The sequence below is a fragment of the Anolis sagrei genome, chromosome 2, assembly GCF_037176765.1.
Source record: "Anolis sagrei isolate rAnoSag1 chromosome 2, rAnoSag1.mat, whole genome shotgun sequence".
Classification (NCBI taxonomy): Eukaryota; Metazoa; Chordata; class Lepidosauria; order Squamata; family Dactyloidae; genus Anolis; species Anolis sagrei.
This window is the reverse complement of record NC_090022.1, coordinates 50,603,581-50,620,658: the sequence shown is the minus strand read 5'-3', so window position 1 is coordinate 50,620,658 and position 17,078 is coordinate 50,603,581. Positions and strand designations below refer to the sequence as shown.

The 17,078-nt window shown below is 38.5% G+C and overlaps 1 protein-coding gene across 3 annotated transcripts in view; it reads left to right on the top strand.

The window, feature by feature from the left end:
* The window catches only part of TMCC1 (transmembrane and coiled-coil domain family 1), a 159,699-nt gene that overhangs the window by 14,287 nt on the left and 128,334 nt on the right, over nt 1–17,078 (top strand). The window contains exons 2-3 of one of the 3 annotated variants that reach the window (XM_060766251.2): nt 6,792–6,848; nt 9,451–9,698. In XM_060766251.2, coding sequence (XP_060622234.1) covers nt 9,492–9,698 — 207 coding nt within the window. In that variant the 5' untranslated portion in view covers nt 6,792–6,848; nt 9,451–9,491. Of the gene's footprint in view, nt 1–6,791; nt 6,849–8,993; nt 9,699–17,078 lie in introns of those variants that run through there. The other 2 variants (XM_060766250.2, XM_060766253.2) reach the window with 2 other exon arrangements.

Genomic DNA, 17,078 nt, shown 5'->3' with positions numbered 1-17,078 from the left:
AGACTAAACTTGCCACATGGAGCTCCAATGACCCACTCTACATCCTGCTGCAGTTTGGAGGAGGACAGACCATGGATGATGGGACTTCAAGTACCTCCACTCCCTTCCAAAGATTGCTGCAACCCTCTTCTAATGACCAATCAAGACCACACTTGGCACACAGAGCCCCCATGATCCACTCTACATCCTGCTGCAGTTTGAAAGGGGATGGACTTTGGATGATGGGACTTGCAGTACCTTCACTCACTTACTGACACCACTGCCACCCTCATCTAATGACTGATAAAGACCAAACTTGGCACACAGAGCCCCCATGACCCACTCTATATCCTTCTGCTGTTTGTAGGAGGATGGCCCATGGATGATGGGACTTCAAGTACCTTCACTCACTTCCTGAAAATAATGCTGCCATTTTCCAAAGACCAATAAAGACCAAACTTGGCATACAGAACCGCCATTACCCACTTTCTCTAATAACCCGGGCAACGCCGGGTCCCCAAGCTAGTATATAATAAAGAAGAGTGTTTGTATCGGACAGAGGAAGGGCGGAGGGCGGAAGGGCGGAAGGTGTATGTGGCAGCGTTCTGATTGGCTGCCGCTGTGGTGCTATTTGCATATGGTCTCTGATTGGCCAGCTTCAATAGGAGCCCCTGGTGGAGAAGAGGGTTCATGGCAGAAACGGGGCATGACAGAAGGAAATTTGCATATGGTCTCTGATTGGCCAGCCTCAAATCCAACATTCCGAGATGACAAACAGAGGAAAGGAAAGGCCGGGGGCTGGGTCAGAACACTCCCAATACAGACCAAAATTGGCACAGAGCCCCCATGACTCACTCTACATCCTACTGCAGTTTGGAGGAGTATGAACCATGGATGATGGGACTTGCAGTACCACCACTCACATTCTGAGACCGCTGTTAACCTCATCCCATGACTGATCAGGACCAAACTTCGCACATAGACCTCTCATGACCCACTTTATGTCCTGGTGTGGTTTGGCCGGGGATGGACCGTGGATTATGGGACTTGCAGTACCATTGCTCAATTCTTCATACCACTGCAACCCTCATCCAATTACCAATAAATACCAAACTTGGCACACTGAGTCTCCATGACGCACTCTACATCCAGGTGCAGTTTGAAGGAGGATGCACCATGGATGATGGGACTTGCAATACCTGCACTCCCTTCCTAAGACCATTACAACTACCAACGATGATGGATCAGGACCACAATTTACACAGAGACCCAGCATGACCCACTCTACATCCTGGTGCGGTTTGGAAGAATTTAACAATGGATGATGGGGCTTGCAGTCACTTCACTCACTTCCTGAGACCACTGAGACCCTCGCCAATGACTCATCAAGACTAAACTTGGCACATGGAGCTTCAATGACCCACTCTACATCCTGGAGCAGTTTGGAGGACGACAGACCATGGATGATGGGACTTCAAGTACCTCCACTACCCAAGACTGCTGCAAAACTCATCTAATGACCAATCAAGACCAAAGTTGGCACACAGAGCCCCCATGACCCACTCTACATCCTGCTGCAGTTTTGGAGAAGGATGAGCCATGGATGATGAAACTTCCAGTACCTTCACTCACATTCTGAGACCTCTGCAAACCTCATCCAATGACGAATCAAGACTAAACTTGGCACATAGACCTCTCATTACCCACTTTACATACTGGTGTTGTTTGGAAAACTTTGGAGATGGATGATGGGACTTGCAGTACCTTTGCTCACTTCCTGAGACCACTGAGACCCTCGCCAATGACTAATCAAGACTACACTTGGCACATGGAGCTCCAATGACCCACTCTACATCCTGCTGCAGTTTGGAGGACAGACCATGGATGATGGGACTTCAAGTACCTTCACTCCCTTCCGAAGATTGCTGCAACCCTCTTCTAATGACCAATCAAGATGAAACTTGGCACACAGAGCCCCCATGATCCACTCTACACCCTGCTGCAGTTTGAAAGAGGATGGACTTTGGATGATGGGACTTGCAGTACCTTCACTCACTTACTGACACCACTGCCACCCTCATCTAATGACTGATAAAGACCAAACTTGGCACACAGAGCCCCCATGACCCACTCTATATCCTGCTGCTATTTGTAGGAGGATGGGCCATGGATGATGGGACTTCAAGTACTTTCACTCACTTCCTGAAAATAATGCAGCCGTTATCCAAAGACCAATAAAGACCAAACTTGGCATACAGAACCGCCATTACCCACTTTCTCTAATAACCCGGGCAACGCCGGGTCCCCAAGCTAGTATTAAATATATGCAAGTTAACTTTTTTTAAAATGATACCAATATGCTGAGATAGATAAAAGTAGAAAAATGCCTTTTGGAAAAATCAAATAGGAGAGAGATTGGGATTTGGGGTTCAATCATCAAATATATAATCACACTAGATTTTAAGCATAGAGTTGCTTTTTAAAATGCTAGATGACACTTCACACTGATATATTCAGGTTTCTGCTTATAATATTATTTGTAAGGGATCTGAAGCAGCAAGATAATAGAGCTCAAGAGCTGTTTTTCTAAGCTGACTCTTGAACAGCTAAGGAATCAGCCCACGTTTGTCTGTGCATTTTGTATTTAAAATTCTTACTAGTAATTATCCATTCTTATGTGCCAAAAACATTGCTTTCTCTCAAAAAGAGTTTTGGGAAGCTGTGTGGAATGCTCTTGCGATGGCAGACCAGTTACTGTCACACTTGACCTTATCAAATATAGTTGGAGGCAAATGAAGAATGTGAACTCAAGATATTTCTTGGCTAAATGACATGGATATTTGATATTTGTCTAACTCTGCCGTGTTGAGGGTTGTAAAAAACATTATTTGGATCATTACTAAAAAATGTGTAATCTTTTCTAGATTCATTTCTTTCTTCAAGGTTTTCTATAAATATTATTTGTGATCAAATGTATTATTGAGAGTCATTTTGCCTGGGTGATATAACCAGCTGATATCATATGTATCTTCAAAGGTTAAAAGGCTGTTTGTGTTGTGTCTTTCTAAATTACACTGATCACTTTCTAATTATGCCCAGTTTCTCAGTGCATAAAGACATGCATTATTCATATTGAACTTACTGAACGCTCCTGAGAGATTTTTTATCCCTTTCCAAAGTTGATTTTTCATTTGCAGTACTTTCTCACTCTGTAGAAATATGTCTTGGGTGAGCTTCCCAATGAATACTCTTTTTTGAAGATGTAAATATTTCAAGAGGAAGCTAGGTATGCACAAACATATGTACATGCATAACAGGTCTATGATGTAAGTTAACAAGGCAGATATATTCCTGGGCATTACTTCGCTAGCAGAAAGTTTAATATTAGAAGACGAAATAATATGGAAAGAATAGGAATAAGCTCTAATCCCACAAAAAAGAAGAGCAGTCTGTTATTTTTCACCAAAACCTTTATTTAAAATTAACAACATGCACATGTGAAATAAAGACAGCCATATAAAATAAGTCTTTCATAAGTAAACAAAAAATATTTTGAACCTTTTAGCGACCACTTTAAGGCTTCTTGTACATAACCTCCTGTTGAAAAAGCTTAACTGGCTGCTGGTCTATTTCTGGACAAAATTCTGTTATGACCTTTATAGTCAGTCTAAATTATCTAGAACACAGTTTTCCAAAATGTGTGTTGTGACACACCAGTGTGTTGTCTGTAGTCCCTAGGTGTGTTGTGTGAAAATGCTTTGCGCCAACCCCCACAAAGAGCTCCGTCACCCTCACCAATCCTCCTTTGAATAGTCTTGGCAACCATTTGGATCTGCTGCCAAAGTCTCAGTCATTCTCATTAGGATGGCCCAATTTGTCAGAACAGCAAAAATATGAAGATGCCATTGTCCAGATGCTGAGGAGGTCCTTCCCAGTTGCAAAAGCCTGCTAGGAGCAGCCATGTGGTCTCCAGGCTTCCCCTGCCTCACCCCACCAGGACAAACCTCTCACTCTAGGGAAATAAATCACACAGAGTCAAGTCAAGTGGGGAAGTATTTAAAACAGTTGAAGGACGCTGCTCCTCTGAATCTCAATAAAATTGAAAACAGTTATTTATATAAGGATATATATTTCTTGCACCTATTTACGTGTTGTTACTCATAAATGACAAAAAATCTTGGAAATGTATGTTATTATCTTACAAATATATTTTAAAAGATACACATGAAAAGTTTTCATGAGATATGTTGTTTCCCCATACATTTTATTATTACAATTTATATATGCATCTGTATCTCTTATAAGGGGTTGGTTTAACCTCATTTCGCTAGTAAAACTGAATTACCATGTCCCAAAATGATGCAAGCTTAAAAGATGTGTAATGAACATGGTAATTCAGTTTGGAAAGGTTTGAACTACAGTCTATCCATAGCTTATCTGTGGTGGTAGTTATCACCAAAATTATGCATGGACATTTATTATTTTTTTGCTCCTCAGCTATTGTTAGTGTTGGCGTATTGTATGTGTGGCCCTAGACAATTCTTCTTCCAGTGTGGCCCAGGGAAACCTAAAGGTTGGACACTCCGGTCTAGAGTCTATAGAGTAGGCATCCTCAAACTGTGGCCCTCCAGCTGTTTGAGCCTTCAACTCCCAGAATTCTTGAGAATTGAACAAGCTTATTAGAACTTCTGGGAGTTGGAGGCCCAAAGAGCTGTAGGGCCACAGTTTGAGGATGCCTGCTATAGAGTAAATAAAGTAAAGTCTATCCATTGAAAAGAAGACTACTATTGTATGTCATTGAAAAATTAAAGTTTTCCTTATAGCAAAAGTGAGGGTTGGTTTAAGACACTGCAGGCGAGCAGCATCTATGAGTTATGAATTATGCATGTATAAGTCAAAAATCAACTCAAAAACCTAACTTACGTGCCATCCTGTAACCAGAGATTTTAGGGTGGGTTATCAAATGAATATATTGTTAAGGTTCTTTGCATTTCACAAAATGCCTTCTTTCTCAATCTGTCCCAAGTTGAGAGTCAAGATACAATGTAAGTTGTCTGTGCACATAAATCTGTCCTTTATTAAAACCAAATGTTCAACTAGTTGTATGAATCATCTTTTTCTCAACTTGAAATGCAACTGTTTAATAATAGAGAGACTGAAGATGAAGATACTACAGTTAGATGTCAGCAAGACAAAGTTAAATCAGGTGCAGCTTATATTTTTGTGACCTTAGAATAGTAATCTTTTAGCTGCATTCATTTTTGATTCTGTTCTCCAATATTACAAATACTTGAGTTAATAATTTCCAGATAAAGTTTTGAATGTATTTAAATATTATGTATTTGATAACATTATTTAGCCCCGAGGATATTTAGAAGCATATGCTATTTTACAGTATTACAAATAATTTAATAAATAATTTCCACATAAAGCATTGCATGTATTTAAATATAGAGTATTAGATAACATTATTTTGAGCATTGGGAACACTTTACATTTCCATTTTTTCTGAAAAACCCCACATCAATTTCGTCATTCAGCCATATGTGAGGAAGCAGTTTCTGGCAACTCTTTCATCAATAGTTGTCTGACCTATATGCCATATAAATTCCAGAGGTCCCACAGCCCAGAAAATTTAATTTTCCGGGATTTCAGGTGAAGAGAAAAGGCAGAGGAAACTCTAGCCCTTGACCATTAACACATTTTTAATGTAATAAAAAGCATTTCATAATAGTATGGAAACACATTTGTCTTTGCCTGTGTGATCATTGCATCAACCCGTGAAGGGATTAATCTCTGAATCATTCCTATGTCACAACCCTTACATATTGTCCCTTTTAGGTGCTTTGGGCAGACCTTTCTAAACTGAGGCACAGTGGACGTTTTTCCCTCACTGAAACAACAACTGAACTATTCATAGTGTCAAATATCCCTTGTTACATAAGTATTTCTCAGGATAAATCTACTGTTGTGTATACATTTATATCTTTGGATTATTACTACTTTTTCAAGCCCTGATAGAAGCTCCCCTTTTTCTCTGGAGAGGAAGAAATGTTGTTGCTTGTAACATAATTGTAGGGCTCTTTGCAGTGGAATAATTAGAACTTAAGAAGCAGAGAGGATGCTTGGGCATTATCTTCTCTGTGTGGCAAAGTGTTTGAAGAATGGTAAAGTAGTCTGTTTATTTCTATGGAGTCACATAACATATGAGTAAAATCTAGATTTTTGGGGGGTTCAATGGCATAATTCTGTTACAAACTGGAATTAAATCTCCTTCTCAGTCATAAACCCTTGATCTTAGATTGTATTTAATCTAATACAGTATCATGCCATCGGTTTAATCCGTACAGCAACAAAGTGGACAAAATCATGGATTATTAATGGCCAGTTGGATTAGGAGATTTCCTAGCTCAGCAGCCTTTACTGTGTGTACCCACATCAGAGCCTTTTTTAAAAGATGGGATAAAAACACAGGTAATCTTGTCAGTTACCCTTTGGCATATGGATCTTTACTCCTTGGCTCATAAATAATACCAACATACTACTACTTTCTTGTAGTACTACTTTCTTGTACTTCTTGTAAGAAAATGTATTTCTTTGTTTTTATTAAAGAGGGAAAAGATCAGTTTGTTTCTGTCTCATTGAGAGTGGAAGGAAGCCTACTACTATGGGTTGGCTCCATTTTCTCCAAGGTTGAAGTCAGATTAATCTTCATCCTGGAACTGGCCAGCCATAACTTGGGAGAGTGTGTTTTCTTGATCTTGATATGCAGAATTTGTTCTAAAATTTGTCTTCTTCTTTTTCTCCCCAAGCTGCTGCTTGACAGAGGAGCCCCATCAGCTAGTTATAATTAAGACTAAATTGTGGAGGTAAGTATCTTCTATTCCATTTTAAGTAGTGTCTTGGCTTTTTATTGAAGGTCTCCTAAACAGTATCCTAACAGAAAGAACCACAGAGTATGGTGATCCAAAATTCAGCTGCTGTGACGGATTTTTTAAAGAAGGCCTCCTCCCATGTGATGAGGCAAGGAGGAAGCCAAGACGGTATTATGAAGCCTTGGTGGCAATACACAAGCATTCCTGCGGCACATATGAAGAAGTCGTAGGTCATAATGTTTGCAAACATGTTGCATGCGGACTGAATATATGAGTTTATATCCAGGCCTGTTGTAGACAGACCTATTTCAGTCTGTTAAATAAGAAAATTGTTTCTGTCTGCAGGTTGCCAGGGAAGTAATTCCTCATTCTCTCTTGTCATTTTTCCCCTGAAACCTGCTTTGAAGACCAGGAGAAGATTTTTGAATGCTATGGCTCTTGGGAGGTGGGAAGTAGAGAGTGAGAAGGTTTTGTTGTGCTAGCACAAGGTTAGATTTATTTCATCTCCTGTGCTAAATAGATCTGATGCTTTACTAAGGGTGGATGATGATGATGATGATGATTTCTCTCCTGCCTTTCCCCCAGATTAGGAGTAATTGAAGCCTTCAGCAAATTATAACGTAGTTAACAATCCACACAGTACAAAAATTAAAGCAAGATAAAACAATCAAATAATTAAAACCAGATTCAAAGATACACCATTAAAGCACATAAACACTTGCACAATGTCCAATACATCGTTTAAGATGGGCCTTATATAGTTACTTGTCAAATGCCGGTTGAAACACAAACATCTACTTCTCTGTTAAAAGATATTAGGGAGTGTTCCAGTCTAGCCTTTCTCGAAAATAAGTTCCAGGCTTGGCATTGGCCACTAAAACGTTTTTCCCCATGTTCCCAGCATATGTACCTTTGGGGGAGGGAGGAACAAGAGAATAAAAATTGTCCCAATAAAAAGTGTCCCTTTATTAATCCTGTAAATTTTGTTTTTACCTAGAGTTATTGCATGGCAGTACTTATTATCAGGAATATAGAGGCCTAATATTGGAAATAGTCTTCTGTTTCCCATCAGCTTGGGAATTCTGTTTGAATTTTTTTTAATTAGAATTAAGGTTAGATCCTAGATATGCAGTTCCATGATTTCTTGGCGAACACTTTCATGGCTGGAATCACTAAGTTGCAGTGAGTTTTTGGGGCTGTATGGCCATGTTCCAGTAGCATTCTCTCCTGACCTTTTGCCTGCATCTGTGGCTGGCATCTTCAGAGGTTCTGATTAATTAATTATAATTCTTAGCTAGTTTCATTGAATGTTTCTTCCAGTCTAAATGTGAAATTTTAATGGTCTTCTCTTGAAACTGCTGATTATGCCAAGACTGAGAATGTGATTAGTATGATCTGCTTTACCATATACAGCTTTTGCATGTGATCATTTTAACCACATCAAGCATGTGAATGTTTCTCCACTTGTTCCCTTGGTTAGTGTTTTCCATTTAGATTGCTTGGGACTACCTTGCTTACTTCTCCACTTATACTTCATAATATAATACAATTGTAGCTGCTTGCCTACTCCTCATATCTGTAGTGAGGTACTTATGATGCCACTGCATTTATTGCCTCAATCTAAAACCAAAGGCTCTTCTAGGGACCATTTGTTGTGCCCTTGGTACCAATAAATGTTTCAGGTCTGAATACGTTATTTGTTATCTGCTCAAAGTAAAAATATTTTGCATTTGGTTTCTATGTTTATGATAATGAATATTTCATTGAAAATAATAGATCCTGATATATCATATTTCTTTAAATACTTTGGGGAAGGATGCTCTATCCAACATGATGAGGTCTTATCTTTGATAAGACATTGACCAAATTTTGGCTTCTAGTACCGCTGGGGTGGATTGCTTTCATTTGATATAACATTGGTTTTAAGCTTGCAGTCATTGTTTAACCTAAGTCACAACTGTCTTATAATATTTTCCATAATTATAATAAACTGTCCACAACAAAAATTGTGCTTAATCTCCATGGTTAAAATGAAAGCCTTAAAAGGTGAAGGGAGGTAAACTAACATGTTTTTCATATGAATTATCCTTCTGTGCATGAAATGATGTAATTTTAAGTTTGTTTTTGTTTTAATATTAGATAAGCATGAGACCAGCGTGGCACAGCTGCATGTGTATTCACACTTGAAGCAATAGCACACTTTGTTGGCTGACAATCTTGGCATTTTTTAGCAAAAATTAAAGGCACAGTACATCTGTGTTTGACTTGACAAATAAACTTGTTGGCTGTCATCTGATGGAGCCTTCTGGTGGTGAACAATTCTATGATGACACTGACATTGGAGGCAAATCTCAAGATCCAGAGACCAAAAGGCAGCATGAATCAGAGCAAAAGCTGTCAAAAATTACCCACAATGCCTTGGAGAACATCAATGTGATTGGTCAAGGCTTGAAGCATCTCTTCCAGCATCAACGTAGGAGATCCTCAGTGTCTCCCCATGATGTTCAACAAGTTCAGGTTGATATGGAGCCGGAAGTGGAAATGGAAAACCAAAGCACCTGTGGTGAAATTGATGGTGTCTCTACTCATCCTACAGCTCTAAACAGAGTTCTCCAACAAATCAGAGTGCCACCTAAAATGAAGAGAGGAACAAGCCTCCATAGCAGACGGGGCAAGTCAGATCCCCCAAAGGGAAGCCCTCAGATCAACAGGAAGTCTCTCCAAGATATTCATTCAGGCCGACCCAGATCCTCATCAACTACTGATGCCCCTACTAATTTATCACTACTGGAGATGGCAGCTCCTGTCTGCCTAACTGGTGAAGATGTTGCATCAGTGGAAAGGGTGAGTTCTGTTTATTACAGATTATATTTCTACTGTCAAAGACCTAAGTGTGTCTAAAAAACTGACAAGTGAAAATCATGCTCCTGAGTAAAGGAATACATAAAATATAAACTTATTATTGCTCTGTAAATAGGAACAGATGGGAGTAAAACCATTATTCTAATACTGCAACTTGCCGACTATTGAATGCTTTGTATATATGAATTATATTATTTTAAAATGTTTGTAGGAGTAATTTAAACTCCCCAGATAGACTCATGTAAAGGTACTATTCCAAATGTTTTGTTTTAATAAGCACCATCATCTTATCAGCTTAATTATAAAAGTCTATATAAAGTAGCTGAACAAGATAGCTGTATTATGCAGTTGCAACTGTGTAGGTTTATATTTGTGAGATAACCTACTCATGATAGCATTGATATCCCTGAATCTGTTCATGGATGAATGGGTTAAATGCAGTAACACATGTATTCAGTCTAACTTGTAGAGTTCACACATCACACATTCACCCAGATTTTAGAAGCAACTTCTCAATATTTTGCATAGAGAATGTGTTGCTTGGGATAAATAGATAACAGTAATGTGCTGGTGGTTTTCAAGGTGTCAAGTTTGATTAAACTAGTGATTTTATTTAGATACAGATTCTAATTTTCATTCTGTTAAAATTACTGTTACAGAAAACATGATGGAATAACTTAACAAAAATATTAATTACTAGAGCTTTTGTGACAGTCTTATGACACTGAGACAATGAAGGAAAGTGCTACAGCTTTGTAAAAATTTTTATCAAATGTAAGCCAGCTGTGATGAAGGAAACTGCCAAATTAACTTTGTGTGTGTGTGTGTAAAAAAATAAAACTTCCAGTCTGATGTGAAGTGTGGTGTGCGGATATTTCAGTAACCATTGCTGTGTTGAGTAATTTTTCTATCTATTACAAAGATCTTGAAATTGAACTGATTTAAACCATGTTATGAATGTGTTGTTAGTTAATACTGTTGCCTACAGTTAAAATGCTGAGCATCTAATTCCAGTTCTGTATTGGAATATATAAATGTATACTTCGTTGTTACACTGGTAATGGTGGTACTTCCTGTGGCTTCCATTGGCTTGAGTACTGCAACATCTTGCTGGGGATATGACTGAAAATTTCCTATTTCAGTCAGTTGTGCAGTGAAGTCTGGAATGCTATAGCAGCTTAGGAGAAGTTGTACCCCAAAAGAGTAGCAAGTGTGATGATGGGGATGTTGGACTAGGTCTGCATAGTAAGACAGCTGAAGAAACAGGTAAGGAAGATACAATTCATGAAAAGTATGAGTTAATAAAAACATGTATCAAGGAAGCTCGTAATACGTAAAGAACAGACGACGCTATGAGTTGGCAGGGAAGGGAACAACAACAAAATTAAAGCGCTGATGATAAATCGTAAAGGAGGCTGGCTGGAAACCTGGTTGATTTAATAAATCAGGACTGATGGGGTGAAAACTACATGTGGATTTTTGTTGTTGTTTATGAGAAACAGCCATAATAAGTTGAAATAGGAATAGAGGATGAGCAAAGAGGGAAGAATACTGTTTAACCCTTGTCCTGTCATTTGACTGCCTAAAACCTGAGCTTGTCATTGCCCTTCCTATGTGAAGAGAAAATCCAGAGATCTTCGCTTTGGCTTCCTCTCACTTCTTCTCATCTCTCCTAACTTCAGGCTACAGCCCATAGGCAAGCCACATTTATCTCCTTGGATCTCTACCTGTATTTTATGTAAAGCAGGTTAATTGATATCGGTTGAATTTCTCTTGTGGATGGAGAGATGAAATCTTTAGCTCTCTTCTTGTTTTTATGATTATAAGGAAGAAGTCTTCTACATGTGTGAGAAAGTAGTTACCTAGTCTTGCTGTAATATTAATGTTACTTAATACTGTTTTACTATTATTATATTTGTATTTTTTAAGTTGTACTGAAATGTTTTTAGTTGTGACCTGCTTTGTATCTCTGTATGGAGATATAAATAAACTGGGTTGGAGAAATATAGACCCAGATCTCTGGCATAATTAACACATAGTACAAAGAAATTGCACACAGCAATCATGATAGTATTCCCACTTAATTAAGAAGTTGTAAAGGTCTCAATTATCTGAATGAAAAGCCTTGTTTTTAAAAGTGAGGTTACAAACTCTACCTTACTAATTTATTTTACGTTACTTGACTTGGCAGCATCTGCACTGAAAGTTTCTCTTAATTTATGTCTCTTTGAGGTGTTCTCATCAAAGTATTTCTTACGATCACTGAAAGTTGTTCCATCTCCATCTGTGGGAGGGAGGAAGAGAAAGGCCTAAGATGTTTGTGAAGTGAGAATGTAAAAGTATTAAATGCATTGTGTTAAATCGGCACATGTTTTTGATAGGCAATACACCCTTGTTATTAAGCTACATCATGTGATGCCTATGTGTTTCCCTGTTGGACTTGATAATGTTGCAGAGGTTTTCAATTTTCAACCCTCCGCATTCCTATCTCCTTCTCTTATTCTCTGTCCCCTTCAAATAAAGGGGGGGGGGGGGAAGGGGAACAGCACCTTCAGCCTTTTGCAGATGGTTTTGCTGAAGTGTAACTTCATGTACTACACTTTCCACTCTTCTTCTCTCACTGGATGCAGCAACTCACTTCCTGGATTACTAATAAGAGCAGCACTGGCTACATGCTCCTTAACCATATCACTCGCCCTCCAGACCCTCTTTCAGGCATATCCACCACATTGACGCCTAGGCCTGCTAGTATCCCCTTTCATCTCTGTAAACTATGAATCCCAGTATGCTCTGTGTAAGAAATTGGATGCTAAGGGGAAAGAACAGGAGGGAATACAGGTGGAAGGAGAGAAAGGGAGATGAGAGGGTGAAAAGGGAAGTTTTAATCTGAGGTGGCATAGATAAAAAGGAGTGGGGAGGGGGCAGAGAGTCAAGTTGGACCACACCAAATTCTTTAGGGGTCAGTATGTGGTGCAGATCAGTGCTGGAGGAAAAGATACATGCTATACCTGACCTGCCTGGTTGTGAGTAATGTTTTAAGTATCCTTGCATGAGAAACATATGTTATTGTTATCTATGAACATGGCATAGTGGTGGGCAATATAGAAGTCAGTTACAGATCTAGATCTTTTATAATGGGTTGGACAATTTTAGAACCTTCCCCACTTTTAAAACTAGTATCATTGTTCAGAATGCTCCTGTGTTATGGCTTAAAATTTGCATGGCATCCCTCACTGATGTGTAGGAGGAAAGACAGAATACAAACATATAATTAAAAATTACATCCACTCTGATCTAATGCATCAGCATGTAATTTTGTTACCTTAAAATGCATTTCAACTATATAACAGTATGCAACATGCACTCTTGTTTTGGCATTTAGACTTGAACCTCATTGCTGGTGCGAGGAGAGCCATTGACATTTTTATTTTGGCAGTGATCTTTGCTGTCAAAGTCTCATTAGAATTGGGAGAAGTCCCTTTGTGCTGCATATGTACAATATTTGAAGGCCAGAAGGGTATAGCTACCCTGAAGAAAACGTTACATTTGGAAATGAAGGAGGGTGGAGCAATTTGGCTGGGCCAGTTGGCTCCATATCATGACCAGCTGCTTGACTGAGATTTGAGAAGTCAAGGGGGGAGATTTCTGTTGTAGCCTATATCACTTAATTCTGCTGATCAAACTTGGAACAGCTTTAGGCACTGTGGGAAAATGTTATAAGCCAAAAGCAAGTTAATGTCTGTATTTGTTAGGTCTGTTATGTCCCAAAGGTAAATTTCCCTTCACAGTCATTGCACAAACTATCCCTGTATCAGAAGCTTATTCTTGAAAAGGTTCATAAGCCACATGCAGATAATACCTCATGTTCAGATAGTAATGTTTGCTAGTGAATAATAATTCTACAGGTATCAAATGTTTGCTGGTCTGTGGTACTTAGAATTACTTTTTCTTGGTTGTTGGGTTAGTTTTTTTATTGCAAGATGTAAGTTCTGAAAACCTTTATAACTGATATGGAAAAATATTGCAACAAAGAAAAAAGAAGGGAAAAATACTCCGATATAAAGCAAACAAAATGGATGCATAAATCAGATATATTTATGGACCATGAATAAGAGAGGGAAAGAGGAACAGACTTCCTCTCATACTTCTAGAATTCATTTAGATATGTGCTATGTTTTAAAAATATTTTAATTTCGGTGATGCGTGTTTCTTTTTTCTTTCTTTCTTTTAACTTGGATTCATAGTGCATATATCCTGCCAGGTCTCATTTTATCACCTGATATGTCTTATTGCATTGTATCGCAAACCATCTAACATGGGGGATTGGCATTTTTCCCCAGTGCAACTTAAATCCATTGACTGCAGTGTTTTCTTGCTTGTTTACAAATGCACCAGGAACTGGCAGCTAGTGACTTGGATACAAACACTGGACTGTGGACCACCACTTGAGTAGCATTGCCCAAGTCTTTTTTTCTTTTCTTTTTGAGAACTCAGTTTGTCATTTAGCTATTTTTGAGAAGTGGAATCTCTTGTTAATACAATTCATTGTTTTAGTTTTAAAAATTGGGTTCTTGAACAACAAAAAAAGGATTAATGCAGCTAATGGTGTATATACCACACCAGTGTAACATAGAATGTATGCTATATATGTAAGATATGGCCCAATTTTGGGGGGAGTCATTTTTTGTCCCATAGTTTCCTCACATTTTTGGCTTCAATGCCATTTAAGCACAAAGGCAAAAATAAATGAACAGCAGGCTCTGAACTGCCTGTTTCCAAAGGCCAGGTGCTCCAGGAGGGATGGTCTTATGAAAATCACTGGAAGTACCACTGCAACTTATTTCCTATATGAACAACTTCATAATAGACCAACAGGACTTGAAGAACCTCAGTAAGCAGAAACTGCTTATAGTGATAGCAAGGGCAAAACTGATTAGAAGAAATTTCATGAAACAAAAGTAGTAATCAATGAGTTTTCTCTTTCCCTGCTTTTGTCAGCTGTTTCTGAGATAAATACTTCCATTTATCAGTTGGATACTGTAGGAAATTAAGTTCAGGAACCTTTTTTGTCATTATAGATACTGATTGTTTTGAACTCTCAAACTAGAAAAAATAAATTTATGGATTTCACAGAATTTAAAACAGTGGTTCCAAAACTTTGGTCCTTCGTGTGTTTTGGACTTCAGTTCCCACAGTTCCTAGCAACTGGTAAACTGGTTGGAATTTCTGGGAGTTGAAGTCCAAAACAACTGGGGGACCAAAGGTCGGAGACCACTGATTTAGAAGCTTGTAGCAGCACTTAAAATAAAAAGATGTAGTATCACATGTTGGGAGAAAGGCAGGTTGGAGAGAAAGAGATTCACACACATAAACACTGATTTCAACTTGATAGCATAAGATAATGAGAATAATTGGTAATTATTCTATGAATAAACTGCAGTTTACATGTCATATGCACAATTGTGTGACAAGGTAATATGAAATACAGTATAATGGACATGGCGTCCAGAAAGTACTATGTTAGTTACACCTGCAGAGCTTGATCCTTTGATTTAGATGACACAGAAAATGAATGACACATTGAGTATCCCTTACTTGAAATGCGTGGAACCAGAAGTGTTTTTCAGATTTTGGAATGTGCATATACATAATGAGATCTTGGGAGATGGGAGCTAAATCTCAACCTGAAATATATGTGTTTCATATATACCTTATACACATAACCTGAAGGGAATTTTATACACAATACTTTTGATAATTTTGTGCATGAAACAAAGATTGTGTACATTAAGCCATCCGAAAGCAAATGTGACCTCTGCGTTCACCAATATGAAAATGCCTGTTCTCTTTTCTAGGTGCTTTGTTGGAAGCCAGTGCTTCCAGTTGCATGCTGATAACTGAGCTTCGGAATGAAGATAATCTTATGTGCTTCCCATGCAGCATCAGGTCACAGTGATCTTTTTAAATAAAAAAATGAGTTAGACAAACAAAATGAGTTCTTTTTATTGACAATGACATGCTGTATAAACTTGTTCGTAAGTTAAAAAAATTACAAAAAATGGACCCAAACAACCCAAGTTGAATTATTCATGGATCCGTGTAACTAGAGAGGCGCTGGCCTGCTCCACTCTTCGCTGCAGTGTCACTTCTGGCTTAGGTGGGAAAGTGGTGGTAACTCAGTGGTGTTTCCCTGCCAGAGAGAGGAGACTTGAAGGGGTTGGTTGCTGTTTTTTGTAATGTTCATGCCTTAATCTGTCCTGGGAGAACTTAAAAAGCATGGATCCCCCTTCCTTCTACTCCTCCCTCAACACAGCAGTTCTTTTGATTTGGGCATTGGTGTTGGCAGGCAGCTCTGCCTTACCCAGCCCTTATCCTCTTTGAAACACAATTCCTTGTTGTTACATACCAGTAAAGAAGCAATAAGGAGAACAAATCTAAATACCCCATTAAAAGATGCATCAAGTGCCATATTCTTTCTATCCGTTTCTTCCTCTCAGCTTTACTGCTCAGCTCCTTTTACCCTCCCTTTCCCTGCTGTATTAGCCCATCTTGGAGAAAATAAAAGAAATACTCACCTCTCCTCTCTCACCCCCAGCACTGCTTCTGGCCTGTGCTGGAAAAATACCCCTTTGCAGAAATCCTTTTGTCTGCATGTGTTACTTCCATTACAGAATTCATTTGTAGAAGTTCATCCTTGACCTATCCACTGATCATATTAAAATCCATGATTTTGGCCCAAAACCTGCCCTCGGCTTATACATGAGTATGTCAAAATATTTTAAATATAGAGTAGAAAAGACTACCAGAAATACAACCCAAAATGTTGGCTATGCTTATTAAAATTATTTTCTATGCTATGGAAATGTGAGAAATACTTTCTTGATGTAGAAAACACACCATAGTAGGTTGGAATTCTCTTTGTTTTCTCTAGCAGAATTTTTAAAGGCCTCACCAAATCTAACACAGCATGTTTCCTGAGAACATTTTGTCTTGTCAACCAGAACAAGAGAGAAGTGACTGCTAATGAATAAATCAGTCCTGGAACATTCTGATGGGAAGAAATGGACATTGGTTTTTTCAGAAGACGAGCTCTTTAGATTTTAGGATTGAAATCACCTTACTCTCTTACCAGGCCACTTTTGAAAATTACAACCACAAGGAAGCTATGCTTGTTTCCCTGGCTGTTAGATCAAAAAGGAGAGCAGTGTGTGGAGATTTTATTTCTGTATCACTTTTATAGTTACTTTCTATAAAACGTCAAAGGATTGATAATTCTATCAAACTCCACTATTAGCCTTAGTAATCTTTATCAATAAACATAATCAGAGGTTTCTTCCAACTTCTCTTAGTTCATGTAACTTG